The 25,068-nt window shown below is 44.8% G+C and overlaps 1 protein-coding gene across 1 annotated transcript; it reads right to left on the reverse strand.

Moving 5' to 3' along the window:
* Positions 1 to 545: 545 nt before the first annotated feature.
* Positions 546 to 23,055, reverse strand: TMEM17 (transmembrane protein 17). The gene is made up of 4 exons (XM_077251179.1): positions 22,869 to 23,055; positions 21,307 to 21,410; positions 13,339 to 13,452; positions 546 to 7,891 (listed from the first exon to the last, which is right to left on the reverse strand). The coding sequence occupies exons 1-4, from the start codon at positions 22,975 to 22,977 to the stop codon at positions 7,658 to 7,660; spliced, it is 561 nt and encodes a 186-aa protein (XP_077107294.1). The 5' UTR covers positions 22,978 to 23,055; the 3' UTR covers positions 546 to 7,657.
* Between the last annotated feature and the right edge of the window lie 2,013 nt (positions 23,056 to 25,068).

The raw sequence follows: 25,068 nt of genomic DNA on the forward strand, positions 1-25,068 counted from the left end.
TGCTGGAGTGGTGCTTTAAATATAAGCCCTGTGCCCCCATCTTATACTCACCCCCCCTTCATATAGTACTTTACAGACACCACGCTGGCCCAGCAGCACCATCTTCTACCTGTTGCTTCCAACATAATAACATACTGTTATATATAATAACACCACATATAATACTATGTTATTTATGTTATTAAACATTTTACCACATTTTTTGCTTCAAATATTTTTTTCCACCTCTAAAACCGGGGTGCGTCTCGGGGTACGTCTTATAGTCCGAAAAATAGGGTAATTTCTACTGGTTCTGCTGGAAATGTAAGGCCATGATCACACATTAAGGATTCGGTCAGTATTTTGTAAGCCAAAACCAGGAGTGGGTGATAAATACAGAAGTGGTGACGTGTTTCTATTATACTTTCCTCTGATTGTTCCCCTCCTGATTTTGGCTTACAAATACTGATGTAAAATACTGACCACATACTGATAGTGTCACCGTGGCCTAACATCTCTGTCATGGGGTCCTTCCCCGATACCACACAATCAACAGAGCAAGAGAATAATGAGCAACTCAAAGACCTTTATTTAGGCAAAAATACGAAAGGTCCATATACAATCCACCACACAAAGGATAAAATAGTCCAGAATTCGAATGCAGTTCAGTAAGAAGATAAAAGTCCAACAATCCAGCAGACAGAGGATAACATAGTCCATATACTCTTCTTTCTCTCTGACGTGCTGTCTTCACATCATGGTTCCACACAGGATCTGATCTGTGTCTCACCTCACTGATACTTTAAAAGTCCCCCTCCTCATTCACAGTCAGGAGGGGGGAGGTCACAGGGCTCATTGTTTCAACAAGCTAGGTCAATGTCATTAGCATATTAGCAAACAGGATTATTCACTGACCCTGTGAGAAGACAACAATACAGCACTGTGGGGGCTGATATCAGATGGCAACCACAGCCATTCATCAATTAGCAAATATCTCATCCTACAAGAGAACACCATGATAATCAGTAAAATAGAAATATACACAAAATGATACCCACATAGCATATCACACCATCACAATCTCTCCCCCCTCGTAATAAGTGAGCACGCTATGAGGTCTACACAGACCTCAGGCCTGCTCACTTTAGTCCACATCGCTCAGTAGTTTATAGTTTCTTGTACAGTGGCAGGGGTTGCAATAATCATGAGCACTTGTCCAAAAATTCCCGGGTCCTGGTTTATGGTCAAACCAGGTTTTTTTGACTGGACTGGGCCGTTCGCTGATGTTCATTAGCCAAGGTAGCTAGCTGGGCGACACAGTCTCTGAACTCTAGAACATAGGGAATGATGGGCGTTTCGGTATCTGCGATATGTCCCTCCAACTGTTCTTTCAGAAGAGTGAGAGGCCCACGGACCTTCTGGCCAAACAGATTGCTCCCCGGTGAGGTCTGGATGTCGTGGTGCTTGAAGAGCCTGTAGTCGGGTGACTGCTCCCATAAAATGACTTTGTAACTCCCCAATGTCATTTTCAAGGAGGATATCTGCAGGAAGTCCTCCCATAACTCCAATCCAACACAGTTTTTCTCCAAAACCATAATCCAAATGTACCAAAGCTCCCTGTATATATTTGCGGACACCCCCTGCCAGGACAATGGGAATTCCCAGGCCCTGGTGAATTGCCTTGGGCCGAACCACACAGGGGTCAGCGATAGTCAGGAATGCCCCCGTGTCTCTAAATCCTCCTCCTGAGATACACCTGGACCCAGAACCGCCATATCTTCTTCGTACCACACCACCCACTGGCTTTTTGGGGTGGGGGTCCTCATCTCCTGGGTTTGTCCTTCAGACATCTGGGAGGAGGTAGCCGGGCTAGCACCAACCAGTAGATCAATTAAGGCCTCTTTAGTCAGTCCCTGGTAGTTCAGGCCCAGGTCTCTGGCTCTCTCCTGTAAACTGGATACGGTCCAATTTCTGTACTCACTCTGTGGGTGGTTCTCCATTAGGTTACGCTCTGTTGATCCCACTGCTGCCACCAGTTGTCACAGGGTCCTTCTCCGATACCACACAACAGAGCAATATAATAGTGAGCAACTCCAAGACCTTTATTAGGCAAAAATACGAAAGGTCCATATACAATCCACCACACAAAGGATAAAATAGTCCAGAATTTGAATGCAGTACAGACCAAAAGTTTGGACACACCTTCTCATTCAAAGATTTTTCTGTATTTTCATGACTATGAAAATTATAAATTCACACCGAAGGCATCAAAACTATGAATTAACACATGTGGAATTATATACTTAAGAAAAAAGTGTGAAACAACTGAAAATATGTCTTACCCGTATATACTCGAGTATAAGCTGACCCGAGTATAAGCCGACCCCCCTAATTTTGCCACAAAAAACTGGGAAAACTTAATGACTCAAGTATAAGCCTAGGGTGGAAAATGCAGCAGCTACTGGTAAATTTCAAAAATAAAAATAGATACCAATAAAAGTAAAATTAATTGAGTCATCAGTAGTTTAAGTGTTTTTGAATATCCATATTGAATCAGGAGCCCCATATAATGCTCCATACAAAATACACCCCATATACTGCTCCATACAGTTCATGATGGCCCCATAAGATGCTCCATACAAAATACGCCCCATATAATGCTCCATACAGTTTATGATGGGCTCCATAAGATGCTCCATTTTTAAAATATGCCCCATATAATGCTGCACAAATGCTGATTATGGCCCCATAAGATGCTCCATAGACACATTTGCCCTGTTTGCCCCATACAGATATTTGCCCCATATAATGCTGCACATGGCCCCATAGATATTTGCCCCATATAATGCTGCATATAGCCCCATAAGATGCTCCATACAGATAAGTGCCCCATATATTGCTGCACATGGCCCCATAAGATGCTCCATACAGATAATTGCCCCATATATAATGCTGCACATAGCCCCATAAGATGCTCCATACAGATAATTGCCCCATATAGTGCTGCACATGGCCCCATAAGATGCTCCATACAGATATTTGCCCCATATAATGCTGCACATGGCCCCATACAGATATTTGCCCCATGTAATGCTGCATAGCCCCATAAGATGCTCCATACAGATAAGTGCCCCATATATTGCTGCACATGGCCCCATAAGATGCTCCATACAGATAATTGCCCCATATATAATGCTGCACATAGCCCCATAAGATGCTCCATACAGATAATTGCCCCATATAGTGCTGCACATGGCCCCATAAGATGCTCCATACAGATAATTGCCCCATATAATGCTGCACATGGCCCCATAAGATGCTCCATACAGATAATTGCCCCATACAATGCTGCACAGTCCCATAAGATGCTCCATACAGATAATTGCCCCATATACAGTAATGCTGCACATGGCCCCATAAGATGCTCCATACAGATATTTGCCCCATGTAATGCTGCACATAGCCCCATAAAATACTCCATACAGATAATTGCCGATTATAATGCTGCACATGGCCCCATAAGATGCTCCATACAGATAATTGCCCCATATAAAGCTGCACATAGCCCCATAAGATGCTCCATACAGATAATTGCCCCATATAGTGCTGCACATGGCCCCATAAGATGCTCCATACAGATAATTGCCCCATATAAAGCTGCAAATAGCCCCATAAGATGCTCCATACAGATAATTGCCCCATATAGTGCTGCACATGGCCCCATACGATGCTCCATACAGATAATTGCCCCATATAATGCTGCACATGGCCCCATAAGATGCTCCATACAGATAAATGCCCCATACAATACTGCACATGGCCCCATAAGATGCTCCATACAGATAATTGCCCCATATAACGCTGCACATGGCCCCATAAGATGCTCCATACAGATAATTGTCCATATAATACTGCACATGGCCCCATAAGATGCTCCATACAGATAATTGCCCCATGTAATGCTGCACATGGCCCATAAGATGCTCCATACAGATTATTGCCCCATATAATGCTGCTCATGGCCCCATAAGATGCTCCATACAGATAATTGCCCCATATAGTGCTGCACATGGCCCCATAAGATGCTCCATACAGATAATTGCCCCATATAGTGCTGCACATGGCCCCATAAGATTCCCCATACAGATAATTGCCCCATGTAATGCTGCACATGGCCCATAAGATGCTCCATACAGATAATTGCCCCATATAACGCTGCACATGGCCCCATAAGATGCTCCATACAGATAATTGCCCCATATAATGCTGCACATAGCCCCATAAAATACTCCATACAGATAATTGCCGATTATAATGCTGCACATGGCCCCATAAGATGCTCCATACAGATAATTGCCCCATATAAAGCTGCACATAGCCCCATAAGATGCTCCATACAGATAATTGCCCCATATAGTGCTGCACATGACCCCATAAGATGCTCCATACAGATAATTGCCCCATATAAAGCTGCACATAGCCCCATAAGATGCTCCATACAGATAATTGCCCCATATAGTGCTGCACATGACCCCATAAGATGCTCCATACAGATAATTGCCCCATATAAAGCTGCACATAGCCCCATAAGATGCTCCATACAGATAATTGCCCCATATAGTGCTGCACATGACCCCATAAGATGCTCCATACAGATATTTGCCCCATATGCTGCGATTAAAAAAAAAAAAAAAAATAAATAAAAAAAAAAATCACATACTCACCTCTCAGGCCCCTGGCACTTGCTATATTCACCTGCTCCCCGTTCCACTGCCGACCACCGCTGTGTCTTCCGCGTCTTCTGCACTGACGTTCAGGCAGGGGGCGGCGCGCACTAATCGTGTCATCGCACCCTCTGACCTGAGCGTCACTGCAGAAGATCACCATCATCTAACCTAAGGGGAAGACGCAGCGGCGCCGACGGTGGAACAGGGAGCAGGTGAATATAGCTCACTGCGTTATACTCCCCTGCTCCTGGCGCGGTCCCTGAAAGTCTTTTCCCCGGCGCCGGCAGCTTCTTCCTGTAGTGAGCGGTCACATGGTACCGCTCATTACAGTAATGAATATGTGGCTCCACCGCTATCCTGCCATATTGCATGACTCGTTAAAGGGTTGATTGTGACTTGTAGGATCGCTACTTCCAACAGGTTGCGCTATAGAGTTTAAGTCCTCTTTTTCTCAGAAGAGGCAATTTGAATACAAAGATGCTTAGCAATTGTTGGCCCTTTTGCCTACACTCTGCGGTCCAGCTTACCCCAAACCATCTCTATTGGGTTCAGGTCTGGTGACTGTGGAGGCCAGGTCATCTGGTGTAGCACCCATCACTCTCCTTCTTGGTCAAATAGCCCTTACACAGCCTGGAGGTGGGTTTGGGGTCATTGTCCTGTTGAAAAATAAATGATGGTCCAACTAAATGCAAAACGGATGGAACAGCATGCCGCTGCAAGATGCTGTGATAGCCATGCTGATTCAGTAAGCCTTCAATTTTGAATAAATCCCCAACAGTGTCACCAGCAAAGCACCCCTACACCATCACACCTCCTCCTCCATGCTTCACGGTGGGAACCAGGCAGGCATGTATGTCATGATTCCCCAATGGCATGGGAACATCAGAAACACAAAATAACAGACTAGCCCTCGGGTGATGGAAACTCAAGCTGACCGTGACCTAAATCTACCACACAACTAACAGTAGCCAGGAAGCATTCCTACGGCTGCCTAGATGCCATGCGCCAGCCGGAGAACTAACTACGCCTGGAAGAGGAAGGAACAGACCTGGCTTACCTCTAGTGAAATTCCCGAAAGATGATAGTAGCCCCCACATATATTAACGGTGAGTTCAGAGGAAAAGACATACACAGTATGAAGGTAGATTTAGCAAAGCGAGGTCCACTTACTAGATAGAGGAAGGATACAAAAGAGGACTTCACGGTCAGCTGAAAAACCCTTTCAAAAACCCATCCTGAAATTACTTTAAGACTCCTGTGTCAACTCATGACACAGGAGTGGCAATTTCAGTCCACAAGAGCTTCTAGTAACAGGAAATGACAAACTGTAAACTGGACAAAAAATACAAAACAAAAAGGACAAGAGTCCACTTAGCTGATCAGCAGACTGGTAGCAGGAACATGCAACTGAAAGACTCAGGTTACAATGATGACCGGCAAGGAAGTGACTGGAGAGCAAGGCTAAATAGGGAACTCCCAAAACTGATGGAAGCAGGTGAGCTGAGGCAGAAAAGAACACACAAGTCTCCAGTACCACCAGCCACCACTAGGGGAGCCCAAAAAGCGGATCACAACACATGTAGAGTCCATCCGTTCACCTTTTGTGCGTCGCACAAAGACACGGTGGTTGGAACCAAAGATCTCAAATTTGGACTCATCAGACCAAAGCACAGATTTCCACTGGTCTAATGTCCATTCCTTGTGTTTTTGAGCCCAAACAAGTCTCTTCTGCTTGTTGCCTGTCCTTAGCAGTGGTTGCCTAGCAGCTATTTTACCATGAAGGCCTGCTGCACAAAGTCTCCTCTTAACAGTTGTTGTAGAGATGTATCTGCTGCTAGAACTCTGTATGGCATTGACCTGGTCTCTAATCTGAGCTGCTGTTAACCTGCAATTTCTGAGGCTAGTGACTCGGGTAAACTTATCCTCAGAAGCAGAGGTGACTCTTGGTCTTCCTTTCCTGGGACGCTCCTCATGTGAGCTAGTTTCTTTGTAGCGCTTGATGGTTTTTGCCACTGCACTTGGGGACACTTTCAAAGTTTTCCCAATTTTTCAGACTGACTGACCTTCATTTCTTAAAGTAATGATGGCTACTAGTTTTTCTTTACTTAGCTGCTTTTTTCTTGCCATAATACAAATTCTAACAGTCTATTCAGTAGGACTATCAGCTGTGTATCCACCAGACTTCTGCACAACACAACCGATGGTCCCAACACCATTTATAAGGCAAGAAATCCCACATATTAAACCTGACAGGGCACACCTGTGAAGTTAAAACCATTTCCGGTGACTACCTCTTGAAGCTCATCAAGAGAATGCCAAGAGTGTGCAAAGCAGTCATCAAAGCAAAAGGTGGCTACTTTGAAGAACCTAGAATATAAGACATAATTTCAGTTGTTTCACACTTTTTGTTAAGTATATAATTCCACATGTGTTAATTCATAGTTTCGATGCCTTCAGTGTGAATTTACAATTTTCATAGTCATGAAAATACAGAGAAATATTTAAATGATAAGGTGTGTCCAAACTTTTGGTCTGTACTGATATATATATATATATATATATATATTTTTATTTCTATATATAACACATAAGTCTGTGACTGTGCAAAAAAACACAAGTCCATTTATACAGGTCACGGAGCTCAGCAGTGACATCTAAAGTGGTATCAAAAGTATATCGTCCCATAGCTGGCATTTAGGAACAGGTCTACTATGGTAGATGGATGGGAATGGCACATGAAACACCATCAGATGCTCCCGGCTGCTCCATAGGTGACAGGATGCCCATAAAGGGCACTTATCTTTAAAGGATGTTGAATTAACAATACAAAATCCAATAATTTCCAAGTCCCACTGCTTCTGTACTACATGTAGCAGTACGTACGGCTGCAGGTCCTGCTTTTGGTCCTGTTTGCGGTGTGAGACCACCTCTTACACAGTGATTAAAACCACTTATGCGAGTTCTCCCAAGTTTCCGAGCTGGTGAAATCTCCCAGCAAGACGTCTGGTAGTCTTCCGTAGAGTAAGTGACGATACAGGTATCTGAAAGACCAAAAATGCTGCGAGTATTCCATGTGACGCTCGTTCAAGTGGCAATGGTTCCACGCCAGGATCACATAAAAGAAAAAGTAGCAGTGGCAACTGTAAAAGGATGCTGAGCAGCCAAAATCCAGCTAGTTCAGGAACCTAGGGAAAAATAGAAAACAGCACTGAACAAACATAAAAGGTAAACACGCTACTTAACTAGTCGCTTAAAGGGGTTGTTTCTTTCAGAAACAGCGCCATCCATGGCCGTGGGTTGTGTCTAGTACTGCAACCCTGTGAAGTGGCGCTGAACCACAATAACGCACACAACCCATGGTCTGAGGCAACGCTATTTCTGAAAGAAAGCAGACATTTTTTCTAATCCTGGACAACCCCTTTACACCTTCACGTCACGGCCATTTTCTGTTTTTTGCTCCTCTTTTCCAAAGGCCATAACTTTTATATATTTCTGTCAATATAGACGCAAGGGGGCTTGATTTTTGCGAATGAGTTGTACTTTTGAATAACACCATTGATTTTACCATATAGTGTTCTGGAAAACGGGAAAAATTCCAAGTGTGGTGAAATTGCAAAACAAAAGTGCAACTCCACAATTATATTTTTGTTTTTTTATTTACCATGTTCACTATATGGTAAAACAGACCGGGTAATGTGATTCTTCAGGTCAGTACAAATACGCAGATACCAAATATGTATAGTTTTGCGTTTTCTTTTTACTGTGGTGAAAAAAAATCCGAAATTTGAATGAAAAAAAAGTTTTTGCATTTGTTGCCATTCTCCAAGCCCCGCAGAGCCTCCATTTTTCATGATCTGGGGCTGGTTGAGAGCTTATTTTTTGCGCCCTGAGCTGACATTTTAATGGTTTATATGATGTTTTGATTGCCTTTTATTGCAATGTTGCGGTAACCAAAAAAAAATTAATTCTGGCGTTTCGATTTCTTCTCTCGTTACACAGTTTACCGGTCGGATTAATTTATTTTATATTTTTAAAAGATCGGACATTTCTAAACGCAGCGATACCAGATATGTGGCGGGTGGTTATGGTGGTTATGGTTTTATTTTCAATGGGGCAAAAGGGGGTGACTTGAACCTATGTGTTTTTTAACAGTTTTTTAAAACTTTTTTTTCCCACTTTTTATTGACTTCAATAGTCCAATTACTCTTGAAGCTGCGATCACCCAATCATCTGTGCTATACATAGCAGGCTGTCAGCTCTGCTATGCACAGCAAAAATCACGGTTTCCTATGAACGTCGGCCATGAGCCTATGTTCACAGGAGTATCGTAATGACAGGCACAGGGATCTTCTGCAGACCCCAGGCTGCCATGACAACCCAGCAGCACCCTGTGGTCACATGAAAGGGGTGCCGATGGGTGGCCGGAATGACAAACTTCTGGTCGGGTCATGTTAAATCTCGTTGTCAGAAATTGACAGTGGGATTTAACTGGTTAAAAGCCACAGGTGGAGCTCCGATCCATCCGAAGCTGTAAAAAGATACATGACAGCTGATAAAGTCATCTGTCATGTGAAGGAAAGCTGCAGGGTCAGCACCGGATCCCGCATCAAATTCAGGGACACGATATGACGTAAATATGCATCATATATCATGAAGGGGTTAAGGTTCATCTAAAGTAACAACATCCAAGCACATCCCAAATGACTACATCATTTTTTTTTTTTATAAATGTGCCACTATTTTACTATTGCATTGTACCACCATTGCTTTTTTTGACCTGAACAATATTATTTGTAAACAGACCTACTAAATGAGAAAATAGATTAATTTGCATCTTTTCAGGTAAATTTTAAAATATTACTGTCCTAGTGGCAATGTGGGTATTAATAGCAAATTTCTCTACTTTTGAGTCAGAAGCAATTAGGAAATATCACTTAAGGTACCTTCACACGAAGCGACGCTGCAGCGATAGCGACAACGATGTCGATCGCTGCAGCGTCGCTGTTTGGTCGCTGGAGAGCTGTCACACAGACCGCTCTCCAGCGATCAACTATGCCGAGGTCCCCTGGTAACCAGGGTAAACATCGGGTAACTAAGCGCAGGGCCGCGCTTAGTAACCCGATGTTTACCCTGGTTACCAGCGTAAAATCTAAAAAAAACAAACAGCACATACTTACATTCACGTCCCCCTGCGTCCACTTCCTGACTGACTGAGCGCCGTACAGTGAGAGCAGAGCGGTGACGTCACCGCTGTGCTGCTTTCACTTTCACTTTGCGGCGCTGAGTCAGAGGAGGAAGCAGACTGCAGGGGACGCAATGTGAGTATGTGCTGTTTGTTTTTTTTACATTTTACGCTAGTAACCAGGGTAAACATCGGGTAACTAAGCGCGGCCCTGCGCTTAGTAACCCGATGTTTACCCTGGTTACCAGTGTAAAATATCGCTGGTATCGTTGCTTTTGCTTTCAAACACAACGATACACAGCGATCGGACGACCAAATAAAGTTCTGGACTTTATTCAGCGACCAGCGACATCACAGCAGGATCCTGATCGCTGCTGCGTGTCAAACGAAACGATATCGCTAGCGAGGACGCTGCAACGTCACGGATTGCTAGCGATATCGTTATAATGTCGTTTCGTGTGAAGGTACCTTTATGGGTCAGGAAGAAAATTGAGTCAATCTGTCCTAAGGGTATGTGAACACAATGTCTTATTCAGGAGGCTTCCGTCTGAAATACACATGAAAAAGCATTCAGAAAAAGTGTAAAAGATGTGGTGTCCACATAACCTCAGAGGAAAGTGACACTTCCTCATCACACAGTGGCCATCAGACTGGATCAAGAATTCCCCATATGTGCATAAGTGTTAGGCTACTTTCACACACAGCATATTTGCTGCGTATTTTTACGCGCGCGTATTTTGCTGCTGCTTTACCTGCGTTTTTTTACGCAGGCAAAAAACGCAGCTGCTTTCACACACTGCGTTTTTTGCTGCGTTTTTTGCTGCGTTTTTTGCAGCTGCGTTTTTTTCAGCATTGTGTACTGAAAATAAAGTTTGTTTGAAAAAAAAAAAAAGGGGGAAAAAAAAAGAGTCATTGAGGTCATTTCCTGTCTTTATGACTCGGAATACAATACACACTGGAGTTAACATCATGTCGATTCTGCCAGCTGCAATGGCCTTGAGCCAAAGACACCTCAGCAAGCGGAACAGACATCAGCTGGGGTTTACTAACCCCACTGTCACTAACCCCAGGTTACTAGGGCAGGCGTCAGTCAGACGCCCCCCCTCGTAACCCTGTACGGTAAGGGTATGTTCACACGATCCTGATTTCAATCCTTTTTTTCAGGACAAAAACTGCAGCTCTTGGCAGAAAACGCAGGTGCGTTTGCGTTTTTGATGCGGTTTTTAGTGCGTTTTTTTATGCAGTTTTCTCTGCAGATTGTCTGTGTTTGACACAAATAAAGCTTTAACTGCAGTGGGGGAAAAAAAAAAAGAAATTATGTCATTTCCTTGTCCAACCCTTTTCTTCTTCCATCCTCCATTTTGGGACTAAACACCAAAATGAGTGGACGTGTTTTGAATGACAGCGCTCCGCAGAGTGCTGAGCGTAGGCCAGATCACAGCCCGCGGATCCAGCTCTATCCAGCTATTTAAGTCTACGTTCACATTTGCGGTCTGCGCCGCAGCGTCGGGCGCCGCATGCGTCATGTGCCCCTATATTTAACATGGGGGCGCATGGACATGCGTCGCACTTGCGTTTTGCGCCGCATGCGTCACTGCAGCGCACGCATCCGGCCGCAGAGGACGCAGCAAGTTGCATTTTTGCTGCGTCCAAAATCAATCAAAAAAAGGACGCATGCGGCGCACAACGCAAATGTGAACATAGCCTAAGTGCCACGTATTTAAGTGCCACGTATTTCTTTGCCACGTATCACGTATTTCAGTGCCACGTATTTCAGTGCCACATATTTCAGTGCCACGTATTTCAGTGCCACGTGCCACGTATTTCAGTGCCACGTGTTTAAGTGCCACGTATCACGTATTTCAGTGCCACGTGCCACGTATTTCAGTGCCACGTATCACGTATCAAAGTGCCACGTGCCACATATTTCAGTGCCACGTGCCACGTATCAAAGTGCCACGTGCCACGTATCAAAGTGCCACGTGTCACATATTTCAGTGCCACGTATCTAAGTGACACGTGCCACGTATCAAAGTGCCACGTGCCACATATTTCAGTGCCACGTGCCATGTATTTAAGTGACACGTGCCACGTATCAAAGTGCCACGTGCCACATATTTCAGTGCCACGTATCAAGTGCCACGTGCCACGTATCAAAGTGCCACATATTTCAGTGCCACGTGCCACGTATCTAAGTGCCACGTGCCACGTATCAAAGTGCCACGTGCCACGTATTTAAGTGACACGTGCCACGTATTTCAGTGCCACGTATCACGTATTTCAGTGCCACGTATTTAAGTGACACGTATCACGTATAAGTGCCACGTGTCACGTATTTAATTGCCACATATTTAAGTGCCACGTATCAAGATTTTCCATGGAGAACAGACACATCCAGAGATATGTCTGCTCTCCACGGCTGCAGCAACACACTGACAGGAGCCATAGTTCCTGTCGGTGTGTCACTGCGCATGCGCGAGCGAGTTTACCGGCGGTCATTGACCCCGGCACTCTCGCTTAACGGCAGTGCTGCGTGGGAAAGTTCAACGCAGCTGTACTGCTGTTAACCGAGACGCCGGCGCCATTGAACTCCGGGACAGTACGCGATACACTGCTATGAGCTTCGCTCCTGGCAGTGTATCGCCGGAGAGCAGCCGATCGGCGTGGGACACTCGTTTTATGGATTCTGCGGACAGGGAGTATGGATTTGGTTTATTATTTTTGGATTTTTTCCTGGAGGATCGAGGGCTTCGCCTACAAGTGTGCTGTTGGTGAGTATATACTCTATGTTATGTGTTGTATGTACTGTACTGTGTGTCATGTATGTGTACTGTGTGTAGGTGTTTTGTGTAACTTTACAATTGTGCTAAGTCGCCGGACACAGGGACAACTCTCCCATCCTAATATCGGATGGGAGTAGTAGTCCCATACGGCGACTTAGCACAATGGTGGCACTAGCGTCGCATGGGGACACACACACACACACACACACACACACACACACACACACACACGGACTCCATGCTGCTTCACTGGGGGGCGGGGGCTTCCCCTCTTCCTGTCCGACGTCACGTCCGGTCCTGGGTGTCAACCCCTCCGTACAAAGACGCCGACACCCAGGACAAAGGCGCTGTGTGTGGAAGGTAATATGGGGCCCTAGGGGGATACGCAGACACGCCGCTGCGTAAAGAATTGACATGTCAATTCTTTTTACGCCGGCGTGTTTGCAGACAAAAGCGCCGCGTTTTTTGCGGTGTGTCTGAACGGCAAAGTGAATTTCTCATTCACTTTGCCGGCAGACGAAAATGACATTGCGCATTTTTGAAAAGCGCCCGCAAAATAGCGCTCAAAAATGCGCTATGTCTGAAAGTAGCCTTAAACCTTTTTTGAACAGATCAGTTCCAGAAATGTCTATCCCCGGCCCCACAGCTCTACCATGCTTTAGGGTACCTTTTCTTGCAGGTTTCCACTGTATCCAAGGTATAGCCGAATTACTTCAATCACAGACATCAGGATCAGAAGAGTCACTAGGATGAATTTGTAGTGATCGGGAAGGAGAACGTACTACAAAAATACAAAAACACCGTCACCAATGACAAGTCTGCAACAATAGTATAAGGGTAAGTTCACACAGGGCATTTTTTTCTGCAGCAAAACCTGATCATCTTGGCAGGAAAGAAGCTATGCCAAAAACGCAGGTTTAGGTGCGTTGTTTTTCTCTTTGTGCATGCCAATAAAGTTGAGTGCACACAGAGAAAAAAAACTACTTCCTGTAGATAGACAGAATGAATAGATAGAATGAATAGATTGATAGAATAGATTGATAGAATGAATAGATTGATAGAATGAATAGATTGATAGAATGAATAGATTGATAGAATGAATACATAGATTGATAGGATAGAATGAATAGATAAAATAGATAGAATAGATACATTACACACCTCTTCCTCAGCATTTTCCCACGGTGTAGAGGTTACCTCCAGTCAGACTGTGAGGGAGCGCAGGCTTGGTGACGTCACCGCTCGTTACTGAGCCTGCGCCCGCTCCGTCTCATTCATTCCCCAGTACTTACAGCTGGGAGCGGTCGCATTAGCAGCACTCCCGGATGTAAGCTTTATCTCCCCCAGATACTGCGTGGGACACTCGGTATATTGGACTATGATGGATCAGGAAGTATACTTTTGCTTTTTTATTTTATTTTTATTACAGAAGATCGAGGGCTTCGCGTTGGAATGGCAGAACAATAAAAAGATGGTCAAAACTCTGTGGTGTTTTATTTAATTAAAATACTTTTTTCTGCATGTGTTTATTTACAGTTGTAGCCAAAAGTATTGACACCCCTGCAATTCTGTCAGATAATACTCAGTTTATTCCTGAAAATGATTGCTAACAAAAATTCTTTGGTATTATTATCTTCATTTAATTTGTCTTAAATGAAAAAACACAAAAGAGAATGAAGCAAAAAGCAAAACATCGATCATTTCACACAAAACTCCAAAAATGGGCAAGACGAAAGTATTGGCACCCTCAGCCTAACACTTGATTGCACAACCTTTAGCCAAAATAACTGCGACCAACCACTTCCACTAACCATCAATGAGTTTCTTACAATGCTCTGCTGGAATTTTAGACCATTCTTCTTTGGTAAACTGCTCCAGGTCCCTGATATTTGAAGGGTGCTTCTCCAAACTGCCATTTTTAGATCTCTCCACAGGTGTTCTATGGGATTCAGGTCTGGACTCATTGTTGGCCACCTTAGAAGTCTCCAGTGCTTTCTCTCAAACCATTTTCTAGTGCTTTAAGTGTGTTTTGGGTCATTGTCCTGCTGGAAGACCCATGACCTTTGAGGGAGATCCAGCTTTCTCACACTGGGCCCTACATTATGCTGCAAAATGTGTTGGTTGTCTTCAGATTTCATAATGTCATGCACACGGTCAAGCAGTCCAGTGCCAGAGGCAGCAATTTAACCCCAAAACATCAGGGAACCTCCGCCATGTTTGACTGTAGGGACCGTGTTCTTTTCTTTGAATGCCTCTTTTTTCTCCTGTAAACTCTATGTTGATGCCTTTGCCCAAAAAGCTCTACTTTTGTCTCATCTGACCAGAGAACATTCTTCCAAAACTTTTAAGGCTTTTTCAGGTACGTTTTGGCAAACTCCAGCCTGGCTTTTTTATGTCTCGGGGTAAGAAGTGGGGTCTTCCTGGGTCTCCTACCATACAGTCCCTTTTCATTCAGACGCCGACGGATAGTACGGGTTGACACTGTTGTACCCTCGGACTGCAGGGCAGCTTGAACTTGTTTGGATGTTAGTCGAGGTTCTTTATCCAACATCCACACAATCTTGCGTTGAAATCTCTTGTCAATTTTTCTTTTCCGTCCACATCTAGGGAGGTTAGCCACAGTGCCATAGGCTTTAAACTTCTTGATGACACTGCGCACGGTAGACACAGGAACATTCAGGTCTTTGGAGATGGACTTGTAGCCTTGAGATTGCTCATGCTTCCTCACAATTTGGTTTCTCAAGTCCTCAGACAGTTCTTTGGTCTTCTTTCTTTTCTCCATGCTCAATGTGGTACACACAAGGACAGAGGACAGAGGTTGAGTCAACTTTAATCCATGTCAACTGGCTGCAAGTGTGATTTAGTTATTGCCAACACCTGTTAGGTGCCACAGGTAAGTTACAGGTGCTGTTAATTACACAAATTAGGGAAGCATCACATGATTTTTCGAACAGTGCCAATACTTTTGTCCACCCCCTTGTTAATGTTTGGTGTGGAATTATATCCAATTTGGCTTTAGGACAATTTTTTTGTGTTTTTTCATTTAAGACAAATTAAATGAAGATAATAATACCAAAGAATTTGTGTTTGCAATCATTTTCGGGAAGAAACTGAGTATTATCTGACAGAATTGCAGGGGTGTCAATACTTTTGGCCACAACTGTATAACCCTTTAACTGCTATAGGATTAGTAATGGATAGGTGTCTTATTGGCGCTACAGGGCAAGTGGGAAGAACCGGGCAAAGCGCCAGAATTGGCGCATCTAATAGATGCACCTTTTCTGGGCAGCTGGGGCTGCTATTTTTAGGTTGGGGGGCCTATATCCATGGCCCCTTACCAGCCTGAGAAAACCAGCCCCCAGATGTGAGCTTTAGCAAGGCTGGCTGTCAAAAATAGGGGGGAACCCACGCCATTGTTTTCATTATTTATTTAAATAATTTAAAAAAAAGCGTGAGGACCCTTCTATTCTTGATAACTAGCCTTGCTGAAGCTGACAGCTGGGGGTTGCTGCCCCCAGCTGTGAGTTTTGTCTGGCTGGTTATAGAAAATAGGGGGGAACTCATGCCTTTTTTTGTTGTTGTTTTTTTAAAATTATTTATAGAATAGCACAGGAGAGGCAGATGAAAACTCCCATCCGCCGCTCCTGCTGTCACGGTAATTAGCGGCTGTAGGTGTCGGATGATGGGATCAGTAGTCCCATCAGCTGACACCAGTGATCGGAGGTGAAGTTTATACCTCCAATCACAGCTCAGCACTCCCGCTGTCTTCTGATAGCGTGGGAACCGCGGCTCTGACCACCGGGGATGATCTCCCCGCCGATCAGAAGCGGTGTTTGCCGCGCTGTCATGCTGATGACAGCGAGTCAAACACTGTATTGTCGGACCCCCCATTCAAGTGAATGGGGATCTGGTCCGCTCTGCTGGATGAAAGGCTGCATGGACGCATCATGGAGCCTGCCACCTACACGTAGCAGAGCCGAGTGTGACGTCCCAGCCGGCTGTTCTTGACTTTTCTGCAGCAAATACGCTGCAAGAAAAGTCAACCTTGCGTATTCGCAGCGTTTTTTCACCATCCATTCAAGTCAATGGGTGGAAAACGCTGAAAAAAACGCTGAAAGAAGTAACATGCTCTATGTCCAAAAAGCGCAGCAAAGCACAAATACTGATCACACAAAAACCCAATGTGTGTGATGAGATTTCTGAAATCTCATAGGATATGCTGGTACTGTAAAAAGCAGCTGAAAATTAGCATAAAAACAAAACGCAGCAAAAACGCCCTGTGTGAACTTACCCTAAAGCAGCCACACTGAGAAGATAGAGGACACAATTCCCTCAGCTTACTGGAGAGGACAGAAGTAGGACTTGATGGACATAAACATGGGAGCAGGTCACCTATAGCATGCAGTTCTAAGAGTTCACTCACCGGATATGCAAAAAACAGCTTAACCCCTTAAAGACCGCCGATACTCCTTTCAACGGTGTGAGAAATAAGGGTATAGCACCCCCAGTGTCGGAAAATCTCCAGAGTCTCGGCAACCGGGGGTAGCTGAGACCTCGGAAAACATGATTCGGGACGGTTTTTACCGTTCCCAGTGTTGCGATCGCCGTTATTCACCAAATAACGGTGACTGCAAATAAAAAAAGGTTGATTTCCCATTTATTTCTCTCTCCTCTGATATGATCTAGCACACCACAGGAAAGAGAAATGGGGTCCCCCGAGCCCCCTCCCCAGTACCTCCGGCAACCCCCGTTCCCTCCAGCTCTGTCCCCCGGCCCTTGGCGTCTTTTCCGGGAAGAAAATGTTGGGCGCATGCACAGTGAACCCGCCAAGATCTGCCGGCCAGCACCCGGCAACAATAGGAGATTTTACATATTGGTTCATTTTGATCACTGTGATAGACTATGTCACAGTGAACAAAATAAAAAAAAATAGTAAATCAAACCCCCTTTATCACCCCCTTAGTTAGGTAAAAATAATAAAATTAAATAAATGTATTTATTTTCACTTTTCCAATAGGGTTAGGGTTGGGACTAGGGTTGGGATTAGAGCTAGGGTTTTGGTGTTCGGGTTTGGTTAGGGTTGGGATTAGGGTTGGAGTTAGAATTGGGGGGATTCCACTGTTTAGGTACATCAGGGGGTCTCAAAACGTGACATAGCGCCCGCCATTGATTCCAGCAAATTGTGGGATCCGTTGAAGCGTTCCAGAGCTATAATCTCATAAAGTGACAGTGGTAAGAATTGTAAAATGTGCCTTGGTCATTAAGTACAAAATTGGCTCTGTCACTAAGGGGTTAAAACAACCTGAAATTATGAATTGTAACCTATAAACATTATAAGACACTGCTTCTATTATATTCATCTTTAACGTTCAGTGTACACTGGCATGTAAAAGTTTGGGCACCCCTGGTCAAAATTACTGCTATTGTGAACAGAAGCAAGTTGAAGATGAAATTATCTCTATAAGGCCTAAAGTTAAAGATGAAACGTGCGTTGGGGTGTGGGGACGCCAGGAGCACTTGATCATAGGTAATTTATTGGATGTATCGCAACTGCCTTGCTTATAGATGGACATAACTACCATGATTTTTAGGGGTTTGTGTTACTACTTATTTTATATATGGCCAGCTCGTCTTACCATATTCAGAAGCAGAATACCTTTATTTTTGCTCTAATATTGCTTTAATCCTCATAACTTAGGCAGTTGTATTTAAAGGGCCACTGTCACCCCCCTCCAGCCGTTATAAACTAAAAGAGCCACCTTGTGCAGCAGTAATGCTGCAGTCTAACAAGGTGGCTCTTTTAGTTTTTGGTTCAAGTATTCCCAAAATAAAGTGTTTTGAAACTTATCCAAAATACCTGTCTTTATCCAGGGAGGTGGGTCCTCACTCCCCAGCTTCAACCGCTACTCTGCCGTCACTCAAATCTTCAGGGGCTTTCGGCGCCGCCCCCTCCGCGCTTTTTTCGCTTCAAAACCGGCGCCTGCGCTGTGTTTAAGCTCTGGCCTGCAGACTGCGCCTGTGCGGGCATTGCGGCCACCCACCTTGGGAATCCCAGCCCCGCAGTGTGTTATGCATTATGCACAGTGCGGGGCTAGGATTCCTGGGCATGCGCACCAGCTAGCAGGAAAGCTTCCAAGGTTGGTTCTTTCCCGGCGTTTGCTAGGAGGAGGAGGCACGATCAGCTGAATAAAGTATACAGACGCTGTAAGGCGGGAGACCTGGGTGACAGGCTGACACACGCAGTGCGCATGCCCAGGAATCCTAGCCACGCACTGTGCATAATGCATAACACACTGCGGGGCGGGGATTCCCAAGGTGGGTGGCCGCAATGCCCGCACAGGCGCAGTCTGCAAGCCTGGCTGGGACGTCAGACGGCCAGAGCTTAAACACAGCGCAGGCGCCGGTTTTGAAGCGAAAAAGCGCGGAGGGGGCGGCGCCGAAAGCCCCTGAAGATTTGAGTGACGGCAGAGTAGCGGTTGAAGCTGGGGAGTGAGGACCTGCCTCCCTGGATAAAGACAGGTATTTTGGATAAGTTTCAAAACGCTTTATTTTGGGAATACTTGAACCAAAAACTAAAAGAGCCACCTTGTCAGAATGCAGCATTACTGCTGCACAAGGTGGCTCTTTTAGTTTATAACGGCTGGAGGGGGTGACAGTGGCCCTTTAAGCCTGTTTATATCTAACTGACCCGTCGCATTATTTCTGATCTCTATTCAGGTGCTTTTTTTTTTACTGACCCTGTTGTGTTATCACTGATTTCCACTGAGGGTCTTATTTGTTAGTAGTTTGTATCTCTCGTACATTGATTTACACTACGTCTGTACACCTATTGCAGGTTTTCATTGGATTTGTTCCCCAGTAGTACATTTTTCTTCTTTGGGGTGCTATTATTTTCCTGCCCCCTTGTTTCGATTAATGCTCGGCGTCCCTTATAACAGCATTTCTGCTTTTTTACATTTTGTCTTTTAAATATTGATTAATAAAATTATTGGTTTTATTTTATTTTTTTTTTTTTGTGGGATCTCTTCCTTGTCCTGTATGAACGTATATGGGATTGGTTGTTGGAATGTTCATGAGGTGCCCCTCTATTTTTGTACATGTTGATTTTTTGATCTCTAAAAGACCTAAAGTTAAAAATGAAACATTTCCTATGTATTTTAGGCGTTAAAAAAAATGTCATCTTTTACATGGACACTGCACAAACACAAAGGGTCCAACCTGCAGCGTTTACTGATTGTCTACACATACCCTGACACTGAATTTTATGGTGAGGACGCAGGAGAGGTTTTCTTCTGATGACTCTTCCACGAAGGCCATATTTAAGCAGGCGTCTCAGAACAGTAAAACAGTGTACTACAACTCCAGAGTCTGCTAAATCTTTCTGGAAGACGTTTGCAGTTAAGCGGGGGGGTTCCGATTTGCCTCTATATCAATCCTACAAGCAGCTCTCACTAAAATATTGCTTGATCTTCTAGACCTTATCTTGACCTCCACTGTTACTGTTAACTGCCATTTCTTAATTACATTTCAAACTGAGAAAAGGGCAATTTGAAAACACTGATATTTTCTTACAGCCTTCTCCTGCTTTATGGACCTCCACCATATAAATTTTCAGAATGCTAGGCAGCTACTTAAAAAAAACCATTGCTGCTGCTTTTTGGTACAAGGTTAGAGGAGACTTTTTATAAAGCTGGGAAATTTGCATTACCTGGCCTTTCTTAAAATAATGATGAACAAGCCATAACCCTAACAGGCTAATTAAGGTCTGAAACCTTGGTCAAAGTTATCTGAGCAAAAAATCTACAAGGGTGTCCAAACTCTTGCATGGATCCATTTTCCTTTTTGTAATTTTTAAAATGAAAAAAAAATTGACAATATACTGTATATACTCGAATATAAGCCGAGTTTTTCAGCCCATAGGTGTAGAGGGTTGAATATTCATTCCCTTAAGTAGTGGGGACACCTAACCGCACGGCAGCTGCGGTTGACACAGTGCGTGCGACTTAATAGCAATGGATACTCACTGTACCCTGATAGCTACCGTATTGAATGGGTCCAGATGGGACAGCAGCTAAAAAGGAGCAGCCTTGGCTCTAGTTGACTTGGCCTAAGTATTACGTGGCTAGTCATTCATCGAATGGGGGCATGTAACGCTTCTTGAAGTAGAAGAAATGAGCCTGACTCGCAGATTGATGCCTTTCATATTAATAGGGTTACAACCTCGATCATCAATATGCCTTTTTCAGCATCTTACAATAAGTTTCTAGGTTTTCAGAGGGAGACCCAAGACTCCCTGTAATCCTCAGCACTGAGTTCTTTATGATTTCAGAAAAACATAAGCCTTGTTCTCATCATTATGCTTTGGCGCAGCTCGCCTGAAAAGTAAGTCTATATGATCTAATCTTTCAGCAGAGATGCCAGCTGCACCAGCAACATGGTAGAAAGGTACCATATGCCATTATTTCCCTACTATGATCTGTGACACTGACAAGAAGCATCTCATAAAACATGTAAGCTATTCATGACGAATGTCTAATGAAAAGGGAACGTATGATAACCATAGGAGGCTAATTGACTAATCGGCTAGATTGACACTATTTAGCATTTTCATCAACACATGCATTTTAATTAGTACCTTTAATTGAAGTGTTAAAACATCGCAGATCCACCAGAAGGGGAAATAAAATGTGTTGAAATAGAGCGACATCTGGAGCGGCAAGCTAGAGACAATGTCGACCTCTAAAAGAGACGAGAGGAAAATAATCAGTAACATGATATGCATCGCAAAAACTGGCACAGATCATCTCTCCCGGCGTCACCCAACACAACCGGTCGGCATCTACTTCTCATGAACTACAATGGGAATTGTCCATGTTGTAGCATGCAGGTGGTGATAATGGGGGTAGGGTGGTATTACCAGTGATTCAGGACCACCTAGGCAAGGAAACTAGGAACTACGCCGCCAGGAGCGACTTTTAACAGTAAAATTGGCCTGTTGATGGCATATGCCATGCTAGTGATAGGCCAGCAATGTCTATGGTAAGACATAAGCCTCTGTGATAACTAATGAAGTGTCGCCTTAGAATGATACTGAAGCCGATTTTTATTAATTGGGTTTAACGTCTCAGTAATACGTTGGGTAAAACCTGATTTCCATGGTAATTCCATGAGACAATTGAGTCTGTTTTGGAAGCTGAGCCACCGTAGATGATGGGTCTCCTACTCAGCGGTCAGCAGCCCCATAGGGAAGTAATGGGCACAGGTCTGGCATGTGCACCGCCAATCCATTCAAGGGGCAGGTGCTGACGGACGTAGATTCTCTCATCCGATTAAGCAAATGACAGTCTGATCAACCGTGTACTCCGATTCTCTCGGACGTGAAGATGGGAAAAAAAAAAGAAATCTCCATCTTCTCCATTCTGTCAGTGCCCGGAAATCACACTCCACTGAGATGGCATGTAAGTGCAGTCTGATGGTGTCCGCAAACTCAGTGCCTTGCATGGCCGCTTGCCATAGGAAGATCGGGCTGTGAGAAGCGGAGGTCGCTCTTTGAAATTTCTCAATGTCAAGTCTGAGACTCAGAACGAAGCTCATTATACGCACATGTAGCTCCTGCAAAGACAAGTCCATCCACATCTTCTACTGGCTAGGTAAACGAGAAATCACTATTTGATTCAATATAAAAAGGAGGCTGAAGTGCTTTCGGGGTGTGGAAGCACTTCCTAAGGTCTATTCCCAGCCCACAATTCCTTTACTTGAAGTCACACAGAAAGGCGCCATCGAATTATGCACTCATTCAAATCTATGGGTACAAGTAAAATATCAGACTGCACTGAGGAGGCGACAGCGCTGGGTGAGGAATAGAGCCGGAGTGACAGAGGCTTGGGAAGTGCTTTTGTATACTGAAAGCACTTCAGCCTCTGATTTTTGTAGTAACAGAGGAACATGTAAAGGCCGGTCTCGGAGAGGGTGCCATGCACACACAGTGGGGGAGAAATCACAGCCTATATAGTGGGTGTATGGCGACGTAGCGATCCCTATAGGACCACGCAGAGGACTGACACATGGTCTACATGTATACTAGGCAGCTACAGGGCCATACAGGGGGTGCAGAGCCAGGGTGGGCAGCACCGACACTGGGCAGCAGTCCTAATGTCACGTATAGTGCCCCCTGCCCCGCGCCCGTCCCATGCTCACCGCTGCTGCCAGTCACTTCGCTCTTGTTTGGCACCGTTCGCCTCACATCATGAAAAATGCTGCGTGTCATAGAGTCTAACTGCCGACGGACAGGCCCGGGCAGCGCCATGTTGCACCCACTGAATGCGAGACAAAGCTTGGAGACCGGTTTCCATAACAACAATACCTATCCGGTGACGAGAGGCTATTAATACGCATGCGTCACTTTTCCTTTCCGCGCAGATTGCCGAGTTAGTGTGGCAGACTGCAGTGCGCATGCCCAGTACGATTTCGGGAGGTTATGGCCGGCTCGTGTGTTCTGTGAGGAGCTTCAGCGACCTGTCCCTAGGTCACAGCACCCACGTACCTCACTGGGTTTGGGTCACAGCTCCGCACATTTTACGCCTCTCCATAGTCGGCTCACACCTTCCCACAGCTCTGCAAACAAAAAAACAAAAATAAGATATGGCTCTCAGATTAAGAGCCAAAATAAAAAAATATATATTTTTGTATAAAATTGATTTTCTTGTGCAAAAGTGTAAAAACATAAAACCATTCTATAGATTGGGTACCACCGTAATGACCCTTACTATAAAACTGCCCCATTATTCACTCCGCGTGGTGAATGCTTGTCAGAAAAAAAGACCAAAAAACAAATACCAAAATTGCTGCACTCTGATAATCCAGCCTCACAAAAAAAATACAAAAATAGCAAAAAGCCATATGTACCCCAAAAATACCCCCAAAACCTTCAATCAACTGTCTATGAAGAAATACAAAGAATGATGTGTCTCAAAATATGGCGAACCCCCTCCCCCCTAAAAAAAAATTTTTCTTATAACAGATTTTTGGGGGAACATGACTGTGCCCACAAGTACATTGTATTTAATGCTCAGAGACACGGCCGAGGTAAGGAAGGCTGAAACCCGACCACCCCTGAACAAGACACGGAAGGTGAAACGTCAGGACTGGGCCAAGAAACCTCTGGACAGATTTTTCACAGGTTGTACGGACTGATGGGATGACTGTGGCCCTTTTTAAGGTGTCACACAAGCGTTCATTACCTCTTGCAAGAGAATCGGGACGATTATGCTAATGACACTTGGCTCAAGCTCTGATCCAACCTTGATCAGTGTCAGTGCACTGTGCTCATGAGAGAACCGTATCACGGGAGCGAAGCAGACGGAGAATGTCATTTCTCCATTGTGTTTGCGTAAATCGGACTGCACTCGGATTACATCTGAGTGCAGTCTGATATTTAACTTGTACCCATAGCTTTCATTGAGTGCACGTAATCCGATTTGCAGAGCCACTGCAATTTTTTTTCTAGCGAACACAGAACTGCACTGCCCCATAGTATAACATTGGGCCGAGTGCTATAAAACTTCCGCCAGCACTTGGTCGTGTTATGTGCTCAAGTGAGCGAGCCTTGAATGGGACGTCTATGGTGAAGGAAAACAGTCTCCTCTGCACAGTGTCCAGGAGGCTGTGGTGGGTGCTGCCTATAAAGTTGATCATCAACAGATTAAAGAGGTCATCCACCATAATGTATAATGCCCCCACAGATTTAAACCTTGTAAAGAAGTATTCTTGTAAACATGTCTCGTTGCCATCTGTGGCTGTGAGCGGTGCTATCACTGGGCATCGCGTGACCCTGGCTGCAGCGGCTGCTGATATCCACTGATATCACGCCAAGTCTCAGAATCCCTTGCACCACCAAGGCAAGACCCAGTAGCACGCACTCCTCCTGATTGACTGTCCTCTGGGCGGTGTTTCACCGCACGTCACAGCCAAGCTTCCAGTGCTCTCTTTACCTCTGTCCTCAGCTTTCATCGGCCACAAGCAGGCGCTGGATACTGGGCTGTGATGTGCGGTGAAACACCAACCAGAGGACAGTCAATCAGAGGAGTGCGTGCGACTGGGTCATGCCTTGGTGGTGCAAGGGATTCTGAGACTTGGCGTGACATCAGCTGATGTAGCCGGGGTCATGTGATGCCCAGTGAGTGGTCAGTGATGGCTCCGCCCGCAGGCACATATGGTAACATACAGTATTTACAAAAAGACATTTTTACAAGGTTTAAATTGGTGGGGGCATTAAATGGACAAACTCTTTAAAGGGAACCTGTCACCAGTTTTGGCCGATACGAGTTACGGCCACCGCCTTTCAGGGCTTATATACAGGATTCTATAATGCTGCAGATAAGCCCCCTATCCGACCTGT

Source organism: Ranitomeya variabilis, chromosome 4 (genome assembly GCF_051348905.1).
Source record: "Ranitomeya variabilis isolate aRanVar5 chromosome 4, aRanVar5.hap1, whole genome shotgun sequence".
NCBI lineage: Eukaryota > Metazoa > Chordata > Amphibia > Anura > Dendrobatidae > Ranitomeya > Ranitomeya variabilis.

Coding starts and splice junctions, on each gene's coding strand:
- TMEM17 (XM_077251179.1), bottom strand. CDS start 22,977: ATGGCGCTGCCCGGGCCTGTCCGTCGGCAGTTAGACTCTATGACACGC. Junction 21,411..22,868: donor CGAAGTGACTGGCAGCAGCG/GTGAGCATGGGA, acceptor CGTCTCTTTTAG/AGGTCGACATTGTCTCTAGC. Junction 13,453..21,306: donor TTTTAACACTTCAATTAAAG/GTACTAATTAAA, acceptor GTATTTTTGTAG/TACGTTCTCCTTCCCGATCA.